Source organism: Apaloderma vittatum, unplaced genomic scaffold (genome assembly GCF_000703405.1).
Source record: "Apaloderma vittatum isolate BGI_N311 unplaced genomic scaffold, ASM70340v1 scaffold6491, whole genome shotgun sequence".
Classification (NCBI taxonomy): Eukaryota; Metazoa; Chordata; class Aves; order Trogoniformes; family Trogonidae; genus Apaloderma; species Apaloderma vittatum.
Window position 1 is genome coordinate 93,680 of NW_009697319.1, and position 24,584 is coordinate 118,263.

At 39.0% G+C, this 24,584-nt stretch overlaps 1 protein-coding gene across 1 annotated transcript in view; it reads left to right on the plus strand.

The window, feature by feature from the left end:
- CTNND2 (catenin (cadherin-associated protein), delta 2) overlaps positions 1-24,584 on the plus strand; it is a gene marked incomplete at its 5' end in the record, with an annotated part of 174,297 nt that overhangs the window by 84,969 nt on the left and 64,744 nt on the right. The window contains 2 exons of the mRNA XM_009877589.1: positions 4,722-4,895; positions 16,833-16,983. Coding sequence (XP_009875891.1) covers positions 4,722-4,895; positions 16,833-16,983 — 325 coding nt within the window. The remainder of the gene's footprint in view (positions 1-4,721; positions 4,896-16,832; positions 16,984-24,584) is intronic.

The window sequence follows — 24,584 nt, forward strand, 5'->3', positions numbered from 1 at the left end:
AAGAAGTGAGACTCACCTGACTTTATTTTTGGTTTAGACCCCAAGGACTGTAATTCCCTACTGTCACCATTGTTCATTTTATTCTCTCTGCTGCTTACCTGTCATCAGCTGTTACTGAGCCCTCACTCCACAAAGCTTTCCAGCTGCAGAGGCCTTCATCTCCAAGCAGGACATTGTAGACATCGACCTTTACCTTGTATCATGTCATTCTTCACATGGAAACTAGTTTTTCCACTGCTGAAAATTTTGTCCGTGCTGTTGGTTATGAGAAACAAGGAGCATAACAAAAAGCAGTGAGGGGAAATAAGGTGTATGATCCAATTTCAGTGAAAGATCCAGGGAGTTGTCATTAATCCTTATTTTATTTCTTGTTATGCAGCCCATTGTATACATATGTGGCACTTTTTCATTTCTTTTTGCTTTTTTCACTAAGAAGAAATAGGCTGACTTCTTGGCTTCATGCTCCTCTCAAGTTCCCCATCTGTGATCGTTCTTGTCAATCCTGAATCTAACCCAAAATCTGACTTTTGATTGGAAGTGACACTTTTGAAATGAGTCTGACCTTCTCTTTCACCTTCTGTCAGGAGCCTTAAGGTATAACAGCAACATTTCAGGTTATATATCATTATGAATTGACTGGCACACCTCTTTAGCATGCTTGCTAAATGGGCTGTAAATTATTCTGTAGAGGCAAAATAGGAAGTTGAAGGCAATAATATTTCAAAAAGAATAAAAAAATAAAGCTGTCAGATATGCCTTTTTGTGTGGTGAGACCACTATTTTACGAAGTATATTTCAATACTCAACCAAGGCATATCAAATTAATAAGCACAGAAATAGAAATGGTTGCAGCTTCTGGCATTAGCTTATAATGTAAGCTGAAATTAGGGATGAAGGGCTGTGTTGCCAGTATGTTCTGCTCAGGAAGGATATTATTTCCACTTCTTGCTTCCTTGTCTTGCACAAAATGGGTATGCCAAGTGTTGATTAGCAAGAAATCAACTATCTTGTGCAGCTCCTTACGGAGCTTCTTAGCAATGATTTCTAAATTTCTACCAGATGAGATCAAGATGATTTTAGTCGTTGCTGGGTTTTGTTTGAATTTTTTCCCTAGATTTTCTTTTTGTAGTAGTGGTATTTTGTGTAGACTGGGGGAACGGAGAGTGCTCATATTTAATAAACGAAAATAAACCAATGTTGTTTTATTAACACTGGAAAACGTATCATCGTGATACCCCACCAACCTGAGATTGTTAGTACAAAAACCAAAATATGGAGAGTGCATTTATCTTACTCAGGTGAAGTCTTTCCTGGCATTCAGTATAATTACACTGTAAGTACGGATTTGCTTTTGTTAAAATGAGAAGGAAGGCAGTAGATAATGTATGGTGTGGCGTGGGGAAGCATTTCAATGAGTGGTGTTTTTTTTTCCTTTCGAAACTCCTTAGTAATGTGTAAACTTTAGAAACTTTATTAGAGTGCTCTTACTCTCAGAAGTCTGTTGTTCTTGAAGATCTTTGTGTTCAGCTTTTTATTCTTCTTGACTTTCATCCTTTCTTTGCACTAGTTTCAGGAAATTAGAGATTTATATCTCACCCATGTAACAAGCAGTTTGTCAGCTTCAACCACAATATATGTGGGTAATTTCAGCTGGAGGAGGGGACCCTAGTAGGAATATGTTTGTGACTTTTTTTTTCCTCCTTAGTATAAGCTCGGAAGAGTAACTGCATGCAGCCATCCCCTTTTTCAGTTTCCTACTACATCCACAGCCTATCTCAGATAGACCTTGCTGATCATTCCAGGTACAGTATAGTAACCATGCCAGTAATTCACTAGGTAGAGTTGTTTAGCACACTGCCTCGGTTCATTAATATTGCGCAATGTGAACTCCAAAGCAACTTCTGCCATGCCTTAGCCACCATCTGAGAAAATAGACTGTTTTATCTTTTAGGGGGGAAATTTTTTTTTCCCTCAGGCAATTGGTGTTTTTATTTATGAAATACAAAATAAATGGGTGAGGATCAGGAAAATCTCCTTCGCATAGCTGCTCCTCTGACCTGTATCAGTCCTGTGTGCCCTGGAACTTTTGGGCTGTGCAGCTGCAGACACTGATCTCAGCTACACAGGAGATACCAGAAGCCATTAAGCCCTTCCGTGACAGGTTAGCCGAGATCACACAAGCAGGAGCAGAGAGGAGCTGACACGTGGAGACAGGGAGCGCGTGACGGGTCATAGTTTCTTGTGCCTTCTACCCCCTAGAAAGTGGCTACAGATCTGTCACCCTTTATCATGTGACCTTGAAGATGCTACCGTTGGCACAGCCACCTACGTTACGCGTGGTTGGTGATAAATTAATGCCATCATGCTAAAAGTGAGGCGCAAGAAGGGCAGGAGAATGCAGTGATTTGTTCCCCTCTTTTATTTTATTTTAATGTTTTCTCATTACTGGGCAGAATGGCAAAACCACATTAAATGTTAATTTGTCTCCAAGTGTCCTTTCTAGTGCTTTATTTGTACCAGCACAGCATGAATATGTGTTCGTATCAGCTATTTTTCAGTAATCCTTGGGATTATGAGAGTTTAAATACCCAAGTTTGGAAAAAGAAAAAAAGTTATGTCCCTGCACATGCACAAAAAATGCATTGGGTAGATCTGATACATTTGGTACATCATATGTGCTTGGTCTCTGAAATAATGTAGTAAATTCCCTGCGCAAACACTATTCAGTTGTATAATGCACCCATAATATATGGAATTTGGAATGAGACAGATGGAAAGACCTGAATTTGTGCCCTTGGATGTCACAAGTCACTCATTAGTGTATTTACTAAGGTGCAAAACCTAAATCTGGTTACAGGTCAAATTGGACCTGTAAGATATGTTTCTCATTTGTCTTCCAAAAAATTCTGACAGTGCAAATGATTGAGTTCTGAGAGTTAAAATAAGAAGCAGGTTTTAATGTATTTTTTATGAGCTGACAAGAAGTCAGTTCTGGCAAGGATGGTGATTTATATGGAGAGAAAAAAGGAGAAGGGAGTCACATGCAGTGAAATCAACCTATTGGTTTAAAGGCAAAACTGTATTAAAAAATTCAAAGGCATAGCCCTATAGTAGTGTCATTTAAGGGGATTGTTTCTCCAGAAAGCAATTTTCATGTAATTTTGCAACTATCACTGGGTATTGCTGTGCCAGTTCTTTTAAAGTATGGTAACTTTTGTTGAGCACAGCGAGTTTCAGATCTGAGCATCTTTCTGGTTTTCAGGACCTGCTCATGTGTGTTAAGTGGTCTCACTAGCTTTCCACTTTGGTGTTCTGCTTTAATTTAGAAAAAAATAGTGGTTTGCATTCTCAGTGGTAGTAATCTAGCAAAATCTTGTTAAGATTCTGTTAGTTGTTACAAGACTTGATTGATTGTTCCTTAAACTATATGGAGATTTTTAAAGTTAGCTTAAATAAAATGATGATTGATCCTTCCTGAAAACGAGAGATTCTAGGTCTTCCTCAGTGTGGGTATTGTTGTGTTACTTGACTCATAACTAATTAAATTAACTTTTGCAGATCTAAACAAGGAATTAATTTGACTTGCACTGTCTTTGTATATCTCATAGGTGTTTGATATTGCAATACACTTTTTTTATCTACATAATCACAGAAAACTCTAACCCAAGGCATGAAAAGGCTTACTTTGTATCATATTGTGCAATCTGGACATGTCAGAGGTGTTAGAAAAGAGATTTTCCTAAAAAGTCGAGACTTGTTCCCAACAGTGGTATTAAGACTATGAATCTTCTAAATGCCTTTGTCTGCACAGAGCAAAGGAAACTATACATTACATATATAGATAAAAAATCACATTGAAAATTTTATTAGAAGTGCATTTCACATCTTTTGTTGAAAAAAAAAAAGAAAAACAAAAAGTCCTTGAGTTTCCTTCTTTTAAGATTTTTCATGCTTAGGTGCAAGTATTTTGCATTTCACTGTAGATGTGAATCACTGCTCTCCTGGCATGAAGTCTCTCTTTGTTGTAAGAGTGGGTTTTGTGCAGTAACCTGCTTGTTGTTCAGGTTTTCATGTTGCCCATTCTGGATATTGGACAAGTTATTTCCACGGCAAAACTCTGTATATGATAAGAGGACGAGTTTGCTTTGTGCGAGGTGGTTCTGCTGACTGCATCAGAGTCTCAGACTCCAGCACTCACATGGGAGAGAAGCCAAAGTTGTGCAGCTGAGGAAGACTTGTCATGCATGAGCCTTTGAGGGGGTAGAGGGCTCATGGCCTTGATTGATTCAGGTTTTAACAGTACTATTTTGTGGTACTGTGGATTTTTTTATCTGGCTTTATTTTGGGGTGCGGTTTTTTTCTGTGTTGAGAAGAGAGAGAATGCATAGAACTGACCAGGATGTGAAAAGGGAAACTCTTTTCTTACCATGGTAATTCTAGATTTGCTTCCTAAAATCCTTTCATGTTCCAACCCCAAAAAATAAATACAGTGAAAAGTGGTTTTGTTATGTCCTGCCGACGCTCTAGTGCGTCTGTAAGGAGTGTTGAGTAGGGAATTTGGTTTCTCTCTGAAGAATCACATGATATGCTAACACTGAGAATGGCTGCTTGTGGGCAGAATCGTTCATTCATGCACACGTAGATCTTATAACTTCCAACCGAGACAGCTGTCGAGTGTTTCGCCGTTCCCTGCTGACAATCTGATTTGTACTTTCCAACAGTGGGATGGCGTAGGACCTCTCCCAGACTGTGCGGAACCACCCAAAGGAATCCAGATGCTGTGGCACCCTTCAATAGTCAAACCCTACCTCACACTTCTTTCTGAGTGCTCAAATCCAGACACGCTGGAGGGGGCAGCAGGAGCACTGCAGAACTTGGCTGCTGGGAGTTGGAAGGTAGGAATATTAACCTGATGCGTATTTCTTTTTCGATTCAGAAAAAACCCTCCAGGTGACAGTAAATTGGTGATACAAGCATATCTGAATGCTCCTGGTAGTGGAATAACCTCCTGTTTTCACAGAGTTATCTGCAGTCGAATTTGAGATGGTACTCTATAAGTCCTCTGAATTGATACAGATAGCCATATCATAGCAGAAGTCAGCATACAGCAGTGAAAATCACATTGGGCTAGTCAAGTGTGAAAAATTACTACTGAAAACTAATATCCAGATGAGGAGAAGCAGCTTCGTTATGAATCTGGGTGACAGAGCCATGAAAAATGAGAAAAAATATCATCAGGGACAATCAAATGAAACCATATTGTTTTCTCACTGAAGAAACTGGCTGACATACTGTCTCTTAAGAGAAAACAGGCAAGAGGAAAGCAAGATATAACTAACGTGAGACCAACGCAAGTAATCTTCTTTAAAAAATAAAACATGATTAAAATACATCAACAATACGATTAAATATATACAATGAGCAAGGAAATAATCAAGGCACTCTAATCCAGCTAATCCTACTTTTCAATTATATTCAAAAGATCCATTTTTTTCTCTTGCATTATGTGCAATGAATTGAGAAAAAATATTTAAGAACTCATTTCTTAGATTTAAAATATTTCTAAAATTGTAACAAATCAGTAAAATTCAAGGTAACAGCTGAACATGATTTACTTTTTAGGGCAGTTCTTTCATTGCTTTCCTGATGGTAAACTGCTTTGCACGAAAGTACAAAGTAGCTGATCCTGTTGTATAAATATGATGCATTGTTAACTCTCTGTGGGAAATTTTCTCATTTACTATGAAAACACGCATGTATGGGGAAACACAGTTATCAAAGTAACGTCTCAGAAGGTATCCTGTTTGGTTCTAAGTTGGACATTCGTATGTGGTATGTAAATACCAATTGAATTGGGCATTCATTTTGAAGTGGCAGCCCTGACACTAATAAATTGCGCTTTTTTTCGCTATAAAGTTTTATTGGAAGTTGATGTGGCACAATCAGTAGATCTTCAGAGGACTGTGACTTTTTTTGAGCCCTGTGTTCCACCAAACTTATAAAATGCCTGTGACGATTGCGTTCAATGACATAAGAAATGACTAAAAAAGTGTCTGGCTGGTGATTTTTGTCCAAAAAAAGTGCTACATGTGCCTGATATTCATTATACTTTTATTATTCTCGTATTGTAGACCACGTTGGGTTGTGTAATCCTGGCACAGAAACAGAATAAATGTTTTATCCATCTGGGAATGGGTGTAACCCTAGTCTAAGTGAGAAAACAATGCATGCACATTTGCCAGGACTAATAGGAGTGCTAAAATCCAAATGGTGCCCATTCTTTCATTTCTAATAAATCTATATACTCATCATCCCTTAGTTGGCAGAAGTGTGCAGGAAGGGGAAGAAAGGCTCCACAGAGCTCTTTGGCAAGTGCCAGGTTAGAAAAACTGATTTGAACTTTAATACCGTCTATGCTGATGCCATGGGAAGAAGTCAGTTGTTCTCGTATTGCTCTTTTTTTTGTGACGATCCACCAATTCTATTACAAGTGATGTGCAGACACAGAATGAATATCCTTAATTTCACATGTCATACTAGCCATTTTTGTGAAGGGAATAATCCTCTTTGGGGATTACATAAGCATTGATGTTTCTACCTTTTGACCTCTCTTTTCCAGTGCTTCAGCCTTTCAGATATAAAGCGACTGAAATAAAAGACACAAAACTCCTAAAAGAAGAGGTTATTCCGAAGGGAGATTTTCATTTTCTTAGTTCCTCCAAGAAATTCTAATTGCAGGAAGAATAGGAATTTTTTAAAATTTTTTTTTGCTTGATATCTGTAAAGAAGGACTTTGTGATGCGCTAAAAGAGAGAAAAAGAGCAAACTGCATGAAAGTAAATAATGTTTCTCTTAATATTAATAGCCATAGCAATTGTGGGATCTTTCCAGTTAGCCTTATTGTAATGCTAGCAGAATCCCAGAATATATGAGGCAGCCAGTACACCAGGCATGCACACTTCTGAAGATTTGGTCTGTTATGGAAAACAGTACAGTCCAGTTGATAAACTTGCGTGTTTCCTACCTAACTTTTTGTTCGTCTGGTATAAAGCTGTCTTTGATGACCAAGAGGTAACACTTCTAACACAGGCAGTGTTTAGTCAATGCCATTATGAAGGGCAAATGAGCAGATAAAAAGAAGCTTGAATAATTTTTTAAACATAAAAGAAATGTGTGGAGTTTTGGATGAATGCCTGCCGCTAGAATTAACAGATACATGTGTGTAAATCCCCTAGACACACAAAAAGAAAATGGCAGTTTTGTAGCTTTAAGAATCAGTAGCTAGGAGAGGCAGTTCGTTTATCTCACTCTTCTGCACCAAGATGTCATTATGTAGCAAGGACACCGGTACTGAAATCTACAGGAAGCAAATTCATTTCTTTCATGGAAAAGTATATGTGTATCCTCACACATCTTTTTTTTTTAAAAAAAAATTTTATTCATGTACTTACTTGATGCATCAATGCAAAATACGAAAGGCCCTTCTGGAATAGTATCTATGGAGACAGCCAAATACATAAGCCTTTTGGGGGAGATTTGACCAATTAAAGTTTTCCACATCACTGCCAGGATACCACTTTGTTTAAGGTCTGACTGCTGCTTTGCACAGCGGCCTGTGACACTAGTGTCCCCCTTCTGATGCGGTTGGTGACCACCAGCAGCCTGGCAGCCTATGGTTTCTTATTTCTTTCATTGCCACTCCAAGATATATTTTTCCCCGTAGTGGACTTCTTCTAGTTATACTTGATACGAATTTGTATTTTAAAGCTGCTCAGTAATATAAAAATCTAGGCAAGTACATTCCTGATCAAGCTTAGCTTAGGAGGTTTCCCTGTACAAATAAGACTTGAGACATGCCTTGAAAGCAGTGGAGACTCTTTACTTCTTATTAGGTATCAACTCTATTTGGGAGCCCTATTCAGGTTTTTTCCTGCTTAATTTTTGTTTAACCAAGCTTGTGCTAAAATGCACAAATAAAAGGAGGAGGTTTGCTGACTCACTCAGCTGTATTCTGAAGGCACTTGTCTACTTATTAAGAGATTTCACTCATTTTAACACTTAAAACCTGAAGTCCTTTCAGCAACCTTATATCATTATTTATTGTAATACCTTGAATTAAAAAAATTATGATGTATAAAATTACAAGGCTCATCCTGTAAAAGAAAGACTCTGTAGATATTTTTATATGGAGTCTGGCATCATTATTTTTCCTTAGCTTGTGGGAATAAAAGTGACAAGTTCTTTTTAGTTTTCACCTTTGTCAGTAAGCAATTAATACATTAAATGTAATGAGCATGTGAAAAGTTATATGCAAAATGCCCTAGAGTTAGCGATGTCAAAAATCCAAGGTTATGTCCCTTAGAATCATAGAATCATGGAACAATTCAGGTTGGAAGGGACCCTTGGGATTATCGAGTCCAACCATTGACTCTACACTACAAGTTCACCCCTAAACCATATCACCCAACACCACATCTAAGCGACACTTGAACACATCCACTTCTGAACAAAATTTCCGTCTCAGGAAGAAGTGAGATACTGGGTTACCTGCATATTACTATATCTGTCTATACATATCTGACAGCTAAATTTAGGCTGATGTCAGTTTATCTGCCAGATGCATTTCCACAACAACTGTTGCTGTGAGCTCGAGGTTGGAAGGAACCTCTAGAGGTCATCTGGTCCAAGTCCCTACTCAAGCAAGATCACCTAGAGCCATTTGCCCAGGACCACATCTAGCCAGATTTTTCAGTGTCTCCAAGGATGGAAACTCCACAGTTTCTCAGGGCAACCTCTGCCTGTGCTCAGTAACCCTCACAGTAAAAAAGCATTTTCTGATGTTCAGCAACAGGTGTTTCTGTTGGCAACTTAATGGCTTACATTAGAACAGGTAGCACACCTGCTTTGGGCTTTGATTAGTCCCTTCGTGTGTGTTTAGTCTTCTGTCCCAGTTAGTTTTCAGTCTGTACGAACTCCCCTCATCTAATTCAGTGACAGGATGGACAGCTTCATTTTCCTGCATGTCTGTAGGTTCATAGAACCGTAGAATCGCTTAGGTTGGAAATGACCTTTAAGATCATCAAGTCCAGATGTTAACCTAACACTGCCAAGCCTACCACTAAACCATGTCGCTACGTACCAGATCTACCAGATCTTTTAAATACCTCCAAGGACAGTGACACAGCCACTTCCCTGAGCAGCTTGTTCCAATGCTTGACAGCCTCTTTCATGAAGAATTTTTTTCCTAAGGTCCAATCTTAACCTCCCCTGGCAAAATTTGTTTCCATTTCCTCTTGTCCTGCCTCTTGTTACTCGAGAGAAGAGACTGACCCCCACATTTCAGGCGATCGTAGAGAGCGACAATAAGGTATTCTTCCCTGCTGACTCTTCTTTCAGCCTGTGGGCACGGCCTGCTACTACATCTTTAAGATTTCCTTCTTTAAGAATGTCCAGCCTTTCTAGATTCCTTTGCCCTTCAGAACTGCCTCCCAAGGGACTCTGTCAACCAGGCTACTAAACAGCGCAAAGTCTGCCCTACGGAAGTCCACGGTAGCAGTTCTGCTGACCCTTCTCTTTACTTGTCCTGGCTCCTTAGCATCAGGAACAAATGCTGCTCCAAGCCTTGCAGTCACATGAAGCCATAGCGTTCTGTGGCTGCTTCTTTCTGCCCCCTTTCCTTTCACTTCCTTGTTTGATTGTACTCAGTAGGGAATGATGAGGCTATTTGGTTAGACAACTGAATATCCCTGCCTTTTATCCCCAACAGTTTAAATACCCATGTGAATGGGGTTTATGGGTCATTGGCCTGATCTATTAAGATAGCTAGATGTGATTTTGGTCTTTCTTCCTTAGGCAAGCAGCTACGTGTATTTTCATAACTCCATCCTAAAGAAATCTGACTCTCATGGGAACAAAAGCTCCATTAAGTAAATTATTAGATAAGGAAACTGAAAATGTAAAAGGGACTGATTCAGTCACAAGGTCATTGCAGCTACTTCAAAGAGTAGTATGAAAAGAGCTTCAAGCTCCTTACCATCCAGACACTTGCAAATAATGAGTAATTATTGTCTAAAGCAGCAGGCATCTAGGTTATCAACCTTCCTCTTATCAGGCAAGGACATATTGTGGGTCCCATGCCAGGCTTTTCCAATTACTCTAGTTATTTACGTATTAACCCTTGAAAGTTTCCTCAGGCTGTTTCAGGAGAAAGTTCTTTGGTTTATAGTGAAAAGTGTTCCATTCCTTTCTCCAAAATATTAATATTATGAATCCTTATGTGATATGATGGAGAAGACTGCTTATAATACACCATGTCATCAACAGAAGCAAAATCTTCTAATAACCCATGCTTTATTCTGTCAGGAATTCTTACTGGGGTCGAATATCCCCTGTAGATGAGGCAGCATCAGTTAATACACGGAAACCTACTGGCTCTGTAGGAAGTAAGAAACATTCAAGGGACAGGATGATATTCAAGAAGGAAGACCTGCTGCTGCAAATACCCGTGTCACAGAAACCATATCAATTTGTGGAATGGGAGCAGAGTAGCTCGTGGTGAATGCATAGCACATCTCACAAGAAGGAAACTGACCTTCATCTCAAAGCCTTTCTTTTTCAGTGCTATCGGGCACAACATTTGGAAAAGTTCTTGTAATGGCTCTCAGATCATTTTGAATATGCAGTACAGGCTTGTACTGCAGAACCCAGAGTGATGACGTGCGCATCTTTCTAACTTTGTTTTCCTCAAATATTTAAGATATCTGCTGTTAACGTCATCTTAGTTTTCTCTAATTTATTTTGTTAACCATATATCTTTACCCAACAGATTTTTACCTTTCTCTTTAAGCCTGATTAAGGTCATGGAGCAAGAGAAGAGTAAGCAGTTAATACTTTTCTCTTGTCCTAGCACAAACATATAAAGAACTTACTGGTGACCTACCAGATGGGATCATTTCTGAGCATAAAATACTGCAGTTAGAGAGCAGAAAGTTCCTGGGCAGTTCTCACTCTCTTCAGGAATTGCAAAAAGATAACCCAGTATTTCAGATCCTTGCTCTCTGTCAGGTGGTGTGACTTCTCAAGGATCTCATTAGAGTTATTTTAGTAAAGTACGTCTGTAATTTTCTAAGTGGAATGTGAAAATTCTCTTTTTTTCCTGATGGTGTGCGATGAGACAAAGAGAAATATTGGTCTTTGATTACTCATGGATCTTTGATTATTTAATATACATTTCTCTTTCATGGTCTATTGTTTCACTACTCTTAGAAGACAGCCCTTTGTATGCCTCTCCTAGCAAATTCTGAATCTCTCTAATCTTCCTGGTTCTCTTGGTGATTTAGTTTGCTTTGTCATGCTTGCTGCCCTGATTTGGCTTTCATTTCGTAGTTTATGTCTCAGCAATTCTCTTTAATATTCAGTATCTCAGTAGTTTTTTGAATCACAGTGTTGAACTGTACCAGCAGAGTGATCTAGTCAAAACTGAAGTATGTGATGGTAAAATACTGTGGAGGGGCTCCAGTAACACAGATGTCAGTGGCAGGAAAGTTAATACCTTCAAAATATCAAGTCTATACAATTTTTGATCTTCCTTGAAGGTTTTTTTGTGGGTATATTTTGTTGTGTTTGGTTTTCTTCATTTTCTACTGGAAATGTCTTCATGTTTTTAGTTTGATCTCCTGTGGTGGTGCTTCATAGGAGGATGAAGAAAACCATAAATAAATGCTAAAAGGAGCTAACTGCCTAAATGCTTTTCAGTTTTTCTGAAAAACATAAGTAAGTTTTATCTAGAGCAATTACTCTTTTGCTGAGTTTCAGCCTAATGTAATCTTAATCCCTAGAGGCATTTGGCTCTGGAAAGGGTCCTTTATAATAATAACTGTGACAAACTGAAAAATAATTTTCTGGTTTACTGTATTTTTCTACTTAATTGCTATGACAAAAATAAAAAGGGAATCACTAATGAAAGTGGACATAGAGATGCAGTAAGTACCTTCAAAGTGATGTATAGTAGCTATGCCCCCCGAATTCAATTATCTGTAAAGAGTATTCATGCACAGATTGTGGCTTCTGTGCTTGTCTTGGATAATTTAGTCACAATCTATTGCAACAATAATGATTTCGGTTTGGTTTTTTGGCTCCTTGTTCCCTCTAAAGCGTTTGCTGTTCCCGCAGGAACCCTTTCACTTTACAAAGTGAACAGTTATTTGATCGTTGACACTGACACTGATTTGTAGAGTTACAGGATGATTAAGTATATTGGCAGAGTGCCTCATTTACCTACTGATAGGCAACAAACTCTTTGTCTCCTTTCTTTTTTATGGTTTTTCATCTCATCTCTTTTCTACTTCACTGAGCTTGTATTAGCAATTGACCTGCAACGTGGAAATGTGGGCACATTTCACGATGGCTTTAGGCAAACAAAAGGATCATCAGTATATGCAAGAGCAAATCAGTTTTTCCATTCTCTGCAAGAATAAAATAACTGTTTTGAGGCATCTCAATTTGAGCGTTCCCAAAATCCACACGGCGCAGCGTAATTGCTTGCAGAGACTTGTCCTAATTGGCAGCTTAAGGAAAGAGACACAGACGGTTCTTGCCACTTTCCACAGGGGAAGTTCTCCAGAGACTGTTGAAACAATTAATAGATGTTTCTGTCTTTCTGCCTAAGGTGCATGATTTGAAAACGTAAATGAAATGGTAACAGATCACACACTGATGGGTCTGTGAACTTTTCCCAAAGTGAATGAGATCCTCTGGAAAAAAGAACTGGAGAAGGGGCAGGGAAAGTGTCACAAGTTAGGGCTGGGCCGGCCACTAAATGCAAACAGATGCTCTCTAACCCCCTCTTCCTCCCAAAAAACAGGAAGGAAAAAGGAATGAGGCAGAGAGACTTATGAGTTAGAAAAAAAAAATAAAATAGCTTTAATGAAATAATAGTGAAATGATAAAGAACTATATACAACTATATATAGGCCCAATATTGAACCCGACTCCCCCTGCCGATATCAATCCCCACTGGTGCTGCAGAGCAGGAGGCACTGGGGCAGCCCCAGGCTCAGCGGGAGCTGGATACAGGGAGCTGGATTCAGGAACTCAGGATCCGGATCAAAAGCAGGAGGTCAGATGGAGTCCTCTCTGGACACCGGCCAATGAAGAAAGAGAGACAAAAGCTAAATTCCTGTGATCACTGAGTTTATACTAAATATGACGTATATGGGATGGAATACTCTCATTGGTCACCTGTCCTGTCTATTACCCCCCGGAGGTGCAACCTTTTACTTCCTTGTGACCCTTCTCACTACCCGGCACCCCCAGCGTGGCACACAAGAGCCAGCAGTGGCCTTGGTCACTACAGGAATAAGTATAAGCAAGAGCCTTTCTGCATCCCAGTGCCAGGCAGTAACTGTAAACATCAGGTGTTATCACTGCCAGTAGCACACACTGTCTGCAAAAACATGCTGCTAACCTCAGAAAATACAGCCTTTTAGAAGAGACTGAACTGGAAAGTAAAAATCACTAAACAAAACTGGGGGTTTTAGCTCAAACCAGGACAGAAAGGAACATGCAGGAGAGAGGAGAGGTTTTGTACATACTTTTCTCTCTTCTTCCCATTGTTTTATTTACGTGTGTGCACATGTGTGTCTGTAAAGCATTATATTTTGGCTTTTCCCCTATGAAAACTTCAGAGCTGCGTTTTTTACTATTGCAATCAAATTAGTTGATTCATTACAGATACTGAAGGCTTGCATGTCATTTTTTCAGTAAGGAGGTTTGTATTTTCTCTTTTTCACACGAAGTTATTTCAGTGTTTCTCCTCCAACATCATCTACTGCCTCTAGGGTTAAAAAATAAAAAAAGAAGTCTTTATTTGTTTCTTTTCAATTTTTGTTTTGGAATGGGTCATGAAAATACTACAACCCAAGAAGTCTGTGGTAAACCTGGGTTTCATAAAACAAATGCTTCTGTTTTCCCTTGGTAGCTGACTGAAAAAAAAAAAAATCCAAGGAAAACTGTTTACTGAGGTTTTAATATGAAGGGCTTTATAATGTAGTGAATAATCTGTAAGATCATTTTAGAGATTCCCTCTGGTATCAAACAGACATGAGTAAGATATTTTTTTAAAAAAAAAAAAAAAAAACACAAACAAAACCCACAAATACTCCCCTGATTCCCTGTGTAATCTGTATTGGAGGCACTGCAGCTGTGATGTACTTCTTCTCTGACCAAAAGCATCCGTGAGCATACTGTCTGCTGGCCTGAGCTCTCACCTCTGCCACAGGGGCTCACTCCTTTCTCAGAATAGTCTCACTGCTACCATGAACTCTCACTCTAGCAGTCGCCTTGTAATCACAGCAGGCACAGCGAGACCTCTCTGGGAGAGGTGTAGAAAATACAGAGGTGGGAGTTAAGTGCAATGAGCTGTTGCTTTGGGTGCTCCCAGCTGCAGGTCAGAGTGTGTTTAACTGTCAAGTAAATACATGTTTATTAAAACAGGAAGCTTAGAGTTTAATTTAGTGCTCCCATAGCATCCTTTATGTTTACTGTCCCATTAAAATCAATGTGTAGGAAAGAAATTATTTTTCAGCGGACTTTCTAGTAAACTTACTGATCTTTAAGATGTATTTTAGTTTTTTATCTGATGATCTTCCTACACTGGTTCTAGAGAAAAGACTGGAGGAGAGAGCATAGAATAAGATTAATCAAGAATTCTGCTACCACTTCTCTCACCTGAAGAGGTATTTGCTTTGCTGCAGAAAATGATGGCATATTTATGTTTTAGACAAATTATCATGTTCAGCAATGCTGAGAACCCCAGGTCCTATTTACCTGACTTGAAAGCTTATTATATCCATTATCACTTTTGTCTACAATGAAGTCCAGCCCACTGGCTTTTGTTGTGTATATTTTCTGCAGTGGAGGAATAACAGAATAAATGCTGTTTTCTTTTTCCTTTTTCCCAATTTCCCTTGAATGACGTGACCTGGAATGTGTTTGCACTGCAGGTATTGCAACACAACAGCCCTTGTCTGCCTCCTTATCTACTGTTGGTATCATGAAATACACTCTAGCTTTTGCTAGTCAGGGCACCTATCTATAGTATAAACAGATAGCTTTAAAGTGAGCATTTCAACTGTAGTTGTATGCAGAGTTTAAGCATAGTCTGCTGGCAGTGAGTGTGCTTACCTTTTCTAATGTTTTATTTAAAGGAATTTCATTTTATTCTTTCTGTTTATGGAGGAACACTGTTGTGATTTAACTGTTCTTTAAGGTGTGATCTAACTGTTCTTTAAGGAAGGCTTGTTGAAGGAGAAGCTTCGTCATGATCTGAAAATCCTAAGCCTTGTCGTCCTAGTTTGTGAAATATTTTAAGTATTTCAGAGACGCTTCCAGAACGTTGTGTTTACTATCCAGGTATGATTGCGGGATAAGAATCCATGCTGTAGCACTGAAAGGACAGAGAAGCTCTGCTTCAGTAAATTCTTTTCAACTATCAAGGAGCGTGACTATGAACTTTATTAAGGGTCCGGAAAAGAGAGTGACAGAGCACTGGCACAGGCTGCCCAGAGAGGTTGTGGAGTCTCCTTCTCTGGAGACTTTCAGAACCCACCTGGACATGTTCCTGCATGATGTACTCAAGGTGATCCTGCTCTGGCAGGGAGGTTGGACTAGATGACCTTTCAAGGTCCCTTCCAACCCCTGACATTCTGTGATTATGTGATATGCCTAGTAGATGGCTTGTTTTGAAGCGGGCTGTACTGAGAAGACATGCACATCCTGCAGGTGTCCCAACATCTCAAATTTGGAAATGACCATGGATTTTAAAACCACAAGGTCCCAGTTTTGGTCCTGTATATGTTTCTGCCAACTTGTGGAGCTGACAGTGGAATGAAAAAGAGGATAGTATAGTTAACCTTTCATCCCTTCAGGTGCTAGGAACCCCAAGTTGAGCAGCACTGGATGGACCTAGTAGTCACAGTATGCTGCACAGATCCCATCGATGAAGAGGTTCACTGACATGGTAGTCTTTAGAGCTCTTAGAGGATTTTCTTAGACAAACGACTCTGTTCATCATTCTCCTGTCAAACAAAAAAGGTTATTCACATGAACACGCTTTTTTGCTTTGAGATAAAGACAAGGGCACACCAGCGGTGTCTTGACCAGCTGCCAAGTGGGAGATGCCTACAGGCTTCTTCAATGCAATCAGCTGCTGGATTTATCCTGCAGGCTGGGTTTATCCAGCATAGCACAACACTGGCCTGCACCTCCCTCAGGTCATGTGAATCTCCAACTCTTCAGTGTGTAGTAGTCGTCTGGTTGGGACCACAACAGGTGCCAAAAACCAGACCTACAGTTGTCCTTATTTTTCCTCCTGAACAGGTTGACAGTCATAAGATAAACTAGAACAGCATTTTTCTGGGTTTAGACTAAGTAGTTGTTATGGTAATAACAAAGAAATACTCAGACCTCTTGAACATATTTTGTAATATAGCTTTTGTTGATTTAACAGTGAACAATTATCATTAGGTGTTGCATAGGAAAAGCTGATGTGGAACAAGTAGCCTGCAGACTTGGGCTTTAAAAATGTTACCAGGTGTGCTATGAGTAAAGTCAATTCATCATTTAATTTCTCTGCCACCATAAAAAATGAGTGCCGATTTTCCAATGAAGTGGTTGCCTTGCAACCTAAATGCAATTATTTCTTTTGAGTTTGCCTCCATATGCGTCTGTTACGCCTTACTCTGTATCTGTTAGATACAGAGTATCTCAGGTGCCTTGCTTTCTATAATGGATTTTTCACTTTCTTCTTCACGCTCTCCCCTGTGTCCTTACAGTGGTCAGTATACATCCGTGCTGCTGTCCGCAAAGAAAAAGGATTACCAATCCTGGTGGAACTGCTTCGAATAGACAATGACCGGGTGGTATGTGCCGTTGCTACAGCTTTACGAAACATGGCCTTAGATGTCAGAAATAAGGAGCTAATAGGTATGTTCTTTCCAAACAATTTATATATTCTGTGGGTTCGGTTTGTTTTTTTTTCGACTTTGTAGCAGAATGAGCATGATGAAAACAACCATTCATTTCTAGCACAATTTCTCTAATTCTCTAATGTGTCATATTCAGATTTTATGTGACGGCTTAGTGCTATATTGCAAGGAATTGTTAAATTAATTAAACACCGTGCAACGTTTCGTGATCCATCATGCCGTAATCTCAAGAAGAAAAGCGGTGGCTTGGTTTTGCTTTAGCGCTTTGTTCCAGGACTGGCAGCAGCACTTGCATCTTCCGCATCAAGGTTCTAAGATCTAAGCAGAGCAACCACTCCTGATCCTCACATTATCTATTGCAAACAATTTTAAAATCATAAAGATTTTAAAATGTTTCCAGGAATTTACTGTGCAGATTTGCAGCTCCAGCAAAAGAACTGGGAGATGCTTGATTCACAAATACATACGCAGTTAAGGAAGAGGGGGATAATTTACATAAATTAATTGATGGTGTGGTAAGCAAACATCTTGGGTTTTGCTTGTGTTTTTTTATTTTGTTTAGGTTTTGGGTGATTTTTTTTTAGTAAAAATTCATCCAAGCATTGTGGATTTTTGAACTTCTATTTTCATTTTCTGTCTTCAAAAAATAATGGTTTCCTTGATTTTGAACAATTCCAACAGTCATGACAAAATTATTTCTACTTCTTGTGTACATTAAGAGCACACTATTTATTCATTTTTGCTAATTTGTTCTCATTAACAGCATGCTTCTCTGCTTTTAATTCCAGAATTCCAGAAACAGATACTTTGATCATAATGTTTTATTATTTGTATACAGTGCTATCTCAGGGTTAGTGCTTCGTTACAGCAGTGCTCTGCAAGTTGTTAAAACAAGGTGGTCACTCCTCTCACATATTATACAAACTAAAGAGACTTCACTGACAAAATGCTGTAAAGCAAATAGAGGTAGAAGTTGGTGAAAAGTGTAAATTTACTGTGGTTGGCCTGGGATTGAGCCAGCCGGCTTGTTCAGCTTTTGCTTGTGTTACAGTTGATAAAACTTGCATGAAATTAGATTGATTCTGTGTATTGTGTTCAGCTTGCCAGAAGCAGGATGGATGCTGCATATGTGTTCTTAGTGAGTTTTTGTTGTTTTCTAGGAATTTTAAAGTAGAAATTCCTGCGGCAGCAAGTATATCAGACCATCTAATCTGGATTGATAACAGACCTTTTTGGTTTTTTCTCTCATGATCCCACCTCCACATTCAGTCTACAGCATGTCACAGTCTCTATTGTTTAACATCTTACTCCTTTATTTGTGGAACTTCCCCTACAGGACTCACAAACCACATTGATACTGAGTTATATCCTATAATCTCTTATCCCTGCTTAGTGACATCACAAAAAATTCTTTACAGTTCAATTTACAGAATATAAATATGATTTGGAATGCCAGGAATTAGACTATATATTGTTGCCTTATCTATGCTCTGATTATTATTTCCTTACCAAATCTACACATTTCATTTAGTACAGTAAGGCTATACATGTGAAATTGAGCTGTCTTAGTATGATGAACCACTCAAAATACTGGGTAAATTATAGATAATAAGCTTGCACAACCTCAACATCCTAATATATTATTAAATTCTTGAAGAACATGTGATATAAACAGAGATGAATTTTAGAAAGTTGGAAAAAGTCTGGTGAAGATAATTACCTAATAAATTTATTTACGTAGCCAACTTATAATGGCTGTACAGTGCTCTTCAGATGTAAGTTACTCGTAGGGTGATTGTGGAGAATTGTAGTTTATAATGCAACACAAATTTGCTGTAGTTTATAAAAAGTCCAAACATGCCAATATGACAAGGAAGTTACAACTAGAATTCCTGAACTATTTCAGCTGTGATCTTTATATGTTCATTTCTTTGGCTTTCATCCTTGAACTTCAAAGAAACAGTAATAACGGTCATTATTTCTCTTGTTCCTGAATAATTTTTAGCAAATAGGGCATATCATAGAACTGATTATCAGGAATGCTAGACACGTGGAGTGGACTAGGATTTCCACTCATCTTGCAGGCAGTCTATTTCTGTGAATATAACAGTTCCACATATTCTACGATGCCTTAGCTGCTGTTATGGAAAGGAGGACGCAATAGGGGCTTCTTCAGGTTAGTCATTCAAGCATCCTTCTGCCTAAGCAGAATCAAAAACTTGTTTATCTTTCCTATTTGCATTTTTTATTTGTGCTTCATATTCTTGTAGTGGCAAACTCTACCTCGCAGTCTGGAATTTCCCCCTTAAAATAACCTTTTTAAAGTTGAGATTTCCAGCTGTATGTACAGAGAACTACACAAGTAGAATTGAGTTGGATGGGGTTTTTTAATATATCTATAAAGGTTTCTTTTCAGTGATGCTGTGGTTCCATTCTTGGCTGACATATTTTTACTGAAGTGTGCCAGAGAATAAAGTATTTCTTGCTACTGCTGCCAAGCAGCTTACAAATTAGTGTTGAAACATCTGGCAAATATGTCAGAAAGCTTGCTAAAAGCCAGACTCACCTGTACTGAACTACAAAACAAACAAGACAACCGTTTTTGTAAATGGCTGGAAGTTTCTTTCTGGACTTTATTGAATTGACCAATCTGGTTTTCATACAGATTTATCAAGGGTGTTGCTATATTGCTAAAGGCTGGCGCCAGGCTTCTCATAATTTACCTAAGACCTCCCTATAACAGCATTTTCCTTATTCAGGTGAAGTCTTCTTCCTGGGTTTCATTTCAGGCATGCTTCATATCCTTAAAAGGACCTTCATGTTTGTTCTTTCTCCATCACTTTTGCATTGTGCCATGTGTCTCTAGCCCAAAACAGCAGGCATATTCATCTTTCTTCTTCCCCAAATTAAACTGTCCTCAAAGCCATGGCAAACCTGGCCTACTTAGTACTGGCCCTAGGTAGTCCAGCATCTGGTTTTCCTTCCTTGAGTGTACTGCCCAGGTGTGTTCCTGGTCACAGTCACACCACATTGACTTTCCACCTGCCTTTCAAGACCTTTGTCTGCATGAAATAGTACCCACTCTAAGTTGCTTCCCAAGAGTGCACCCTGTGAGAAGGTTTATCAGCCTTTTCTTTCTTCCAGCAGTGCCAGAGCTGAGAGAAATGGTGCTAAGGATCTTGAAAAGACCTGGTACTGATATCAGTTGCTTTGTTCTCCTTCGGTTCCAGCAGTCTTTCCTGCACAGAACCCTTGTGTCTCTCTGGTACCCCAGCATCTTCCTGCTTCTTTTCCTATGCTCTGTAAGCATTTTGGAAGGTTTGTTTTCCTTCCTTTGAAGCAAGTTCTGTCTCCGCTGAGCATCTCTACAGGACAATTAACTTCTCCTCCCAAGCCCTGCTAGGTGCCTCTGAGTTGGCCAAAAATCTCATTTTTTTACTTTCCACCATTCACTGAGATAGAAGAAAATAATTTTTGTCCTACAGGTTCTTCAAGAGCTTTGTTGATAACCTCTGTGGAGTTATGTCATCCCTCTGTTCCTTCCCTTTTCCCTTATCTGCCCCTCTCTCTGAAAAGAAGAAGGGGGAGCAAAGAGAGGTAGAATAACAAACCCACACTTCTTTGTTCCCCTTATATATTGCTATAAATTGCCTCAATTTGAAGATGTGGCATTATTATCCCTCCCCCAGGAATGTCCTTAACTTGAGGATTACCTGCAGACCTGCTGCTTCTGGCGGTGCCACGGCAGGATGCTGCCAGCCAGGCCAGCGCCTTGCACGGGGCTGTCCCGCCATCTTCTCTGCAGTGAGCACACCTACAGATTTTTACTTCTAAAGCCGTATGTTGTTGAAATGATGCCCAAAAAATTGGCTAACTTAGAATAAGGTGTTTTTTTTTTCTTTAAATAGTTGAAACTTGGGTTAGCTGGGTGGGGCAGAAAGGCTTAAAAATAAATCCATCTCCTGTACACAGCATCTTTGCAGAATGAATTGTTTCCTTGCAGTCTGCTCCAGCAACCTTCAGTGGCTTTCTGACTCAAATACCTTCTTCAAAGTCCTCTGGGCTTCTAGGAAACTTTCTGTGGATCATCTGAGCCTGCACTTTAGAGCTGTGTCCTGCTTTGGACAAACTCTCTTTTTCTCCTTAGTGTCTCTCAGCCAGCACCGGTGCAGCAACCTCCATTCTTGCTTATTCACTCTCTTCACTCTGCACAGGAGAAGGATTTCTGAACCGAAATTCCCCATTTGATCATGGGGAATGAGCCAACTTCATCTTTCTTTTATCTGAAACACAGCCAGCAGTTTTTGTCTCTGCTGCCATCCACAATCTTCTAACAAAAGAGAATATGAAATGTACAATTAATTGAAAACTATGTGACTTGTTTTTTCTACCTACACAAGCAGGTACAGACTGTCCCTTTCAGTGAAATTTTTAAAGGCTGAATCTCTGTCTCCAAAATTTGCATTGTTTTTGCATATGCATGACAGTTACCTTTGATTTTAAGTGACAATTACTGTGGTGTTTTAAAGTGCAGTAGGTGGTCTTTCAGAAGATTTAAGATGATTTTTCAAGCTGCTCCAGATGAGGAATTTGTCACTATTCATGTTCAGCAGAATATGTATAATATAGGATTTGCCCTCTTAAAGTACAACTTGGAACTTGTATTAGTATTGCAGTTCATAATGTTTAGTGAAAAGTCCACATTCACTTTGGAATGAACACAGAGCAAGAGGTAAAATGTGTGGAATTTGAATGCACACTTCTGTGCTTCAGGCCCTTCCATCAGTTTTCTCCTAACTGTGGTTTCTAATGTTATTCTGGGTCCATGTTGATTGGGAAAAGTGTTGTACTAGTAATTCAAGAGTGTCATTCTTTCTTTTGGCCTCTTAGTCTGTATTTTTGTGGTTAAAAATTTTTAGAGACTGGAATTATTTTGATCACTCACTCATGAGAAAAACAGGAGGACAATTCCACCTACAGATTTTGCTGACTTCTCGTTCTGTGTAGAAGTTATATCCTTACGTATCTCTTCCCTTAAAATGCATAGAGAGTCCACATGTCTATTTAGGGCTCTAAATTCTAGGGAATTTGATGGGATAAAGTGAAACGTTGCAGTACTTAAGACATCCTTTTTGCGGCTATCACTGTAAAAAAATAATTCTCATAAGTGAAGTTAGTTATTTTCTGCTGCCTGCATACGGTTTTGAATCAAGTCCTGAAACAGAGCCTGTAGCAGGGGTCATCTTTTAATACTTTTTTCTGAGCTGGGGGCTACAAGGTGTCAGTACTGATTTATTCTCAATTCACTTCTTACCTGTTGGTAATACAGTTATAAGATATACACAAAATTCAAGGGCAGCATATGAATTAAATTGTTACTTAATGGGTATTGGAATCTGCTTAATGTAAAAGTTTATTGTCCAATATAAGATACCTATATTTGACTGAGAGAGAGAGACTCCCAGAAGGTGATTTATTTTATCTAACGTGGTAAAATGGAGATCAGCCTGTGTTACTGTCTCACCATTGTTGAGTAATGAAAATATTCTAAGGAATGTGTAAATTGCCACTGAGTGTATGCCTTGCCATCCCATGAGCCATGTGGATCTGTTTGGGTGCCTGAAATGATTGGTGTTTGCTTCCAAGTTTTATTGCTAAACTTCAGAAAGTTTGATTGAAATATATATCAGGAGTTCACAACTCTAATAAATTGATAGACTTGCAGAATAATTCAGGCTGGAAGGAACCTCAGGAGGTCATCCGGCCCAGCCTCGCACTCGAAGCAGGGTCAGGTATGTTATTTCAGAGTGTGATATTGGTTCATGTTTGGAAAGATTTACTTTCAGCTGTTAGGCTGAAGACAGGTCAGAAACAAGTATTGGCATTCTCAAAGCAGAACGTGACTCTTGTGGAGCGTAAATAACTACACGGGGTTCTTCTATCTTAGAACATGGGCACATTTTAAGACCATGATTTTGTTTTGGTATTAGTAATAAATCAAACTGAAAACAGTGTTCAGTTTTGTAGTTACAAGAACAACAGTTATAAGAATTTCCAGGTCCTAGTAATGAACACTGATAGAGAATGTGGGATGTAGTAGATGATTAAATCAAATATGCAGCTTTCATCCCACATAGCAGTGTCAACATGAAGTTTTACAGCCTTTTAAATGTGAGCAAATCTGAATTTGTCACATATACCTCTGCAAGAATCTAAGAGACAATGAATTTTTTTCATTGAATTTTTAATTAACTTATAAAATATCTTAGCCACTGAAATGTTAAATTGACGTAAATTCGCAATGCACAAGATGCCAGAAAGCATTAATTAGGAATTGTAGACGTGTTTAGAAGAAGGTGAAGGCAGAATACATGCTGCAATTTATTTAATCTATGTCAGTTTTTGTACCACTTCATTTGTTGTGTTTAGTAGTTGAGCTGTGCAAAGCCTATGTTACAATAAACAGATACCTGAATAAGAAGAGGTTGTCATCAAGAAGTTGACTTAGGAAATGGGAGACACGATCATGAATTAATAGCTGGGGCTCGTTACTCTGTGTCAAAGAAGAGAAAGATACTAGTTAGGGTAGTAAATACATAATTAAACTTTGATGTTTTATAACGCCTCTGTGGCAAAGTTCAGACTCCCTGGTTTCAAGTGCTGTACGCATTAGTTGAGGACTTAAACTGATAACTGTTTGAATATTAATTGTATTTTCCATTACAGTGTAAAACCCTTGTGTCAACGAGATTTTGACTTTTTGTGTGCCTTTAGCACTTGTGCATTTAGGGATTTAGGAAGAAAAACTGGTTTGGTAAAACCTAATCCTCATTTTTTCTCGTTTAATCTCAAAGTCAGGATCAAGCATTTTCAAGACTAGATTAAGTCTAGTGGGGAACAAATCGATTGCCCAAGTATGGCTGGCTGAATTTGGAGGGATTTTTCTATACTGTGAACTAAATAACCTGGTGTTTCTGCTAGTGAGGTGGGCGTCGTCTGCCGTGGACAGTAGAGAGAAAATGGCTTTTCTAGTACTTCTGAGCTCTTCTCATCACAATTACCTCTATCACCTGAAGTCTTGGATCTTGCAGCAGAGTGGATCCTGTGTGAGAACTTTGGGAACTAGCCAGACACTTTTGGGTGACTGAAGATAAGTAAATTGTATCCCATCAGAAGTTTCTCTGCTAATGCAGCCTAAGTTCTACTCTGCTCCCCTTTAATTAGCTCAGTAGCCTTTGCAAGGGCAATTAGTGAAAAAGCACTACAATTTTTTGTTGTCACTCAGAACAACAGAAATAACTGTATACACTCAGATCTAGGCCCACAAAGAATACCACTTTCACAGATGTTTTCCGTTGTAATGCCAAGTCAGAGAATCATACGGTGTTTCATCCCCGTAAAATAAGATCAAGATGCCTCACAAATACCAACCACAACCCAGCCCTACCTCAACTGTTCCTTGTAGTAGAATAGCCTGTGGGGAATGCCTGCAAAATGCCTGTATTTCTAGTTTAAATGCTGGACTCTCAAGAGAATAATTTTCAGTTTTGCATTACAACAGCTTATCTAGATGACAGCTGTAATTTTAAATTATGCCAT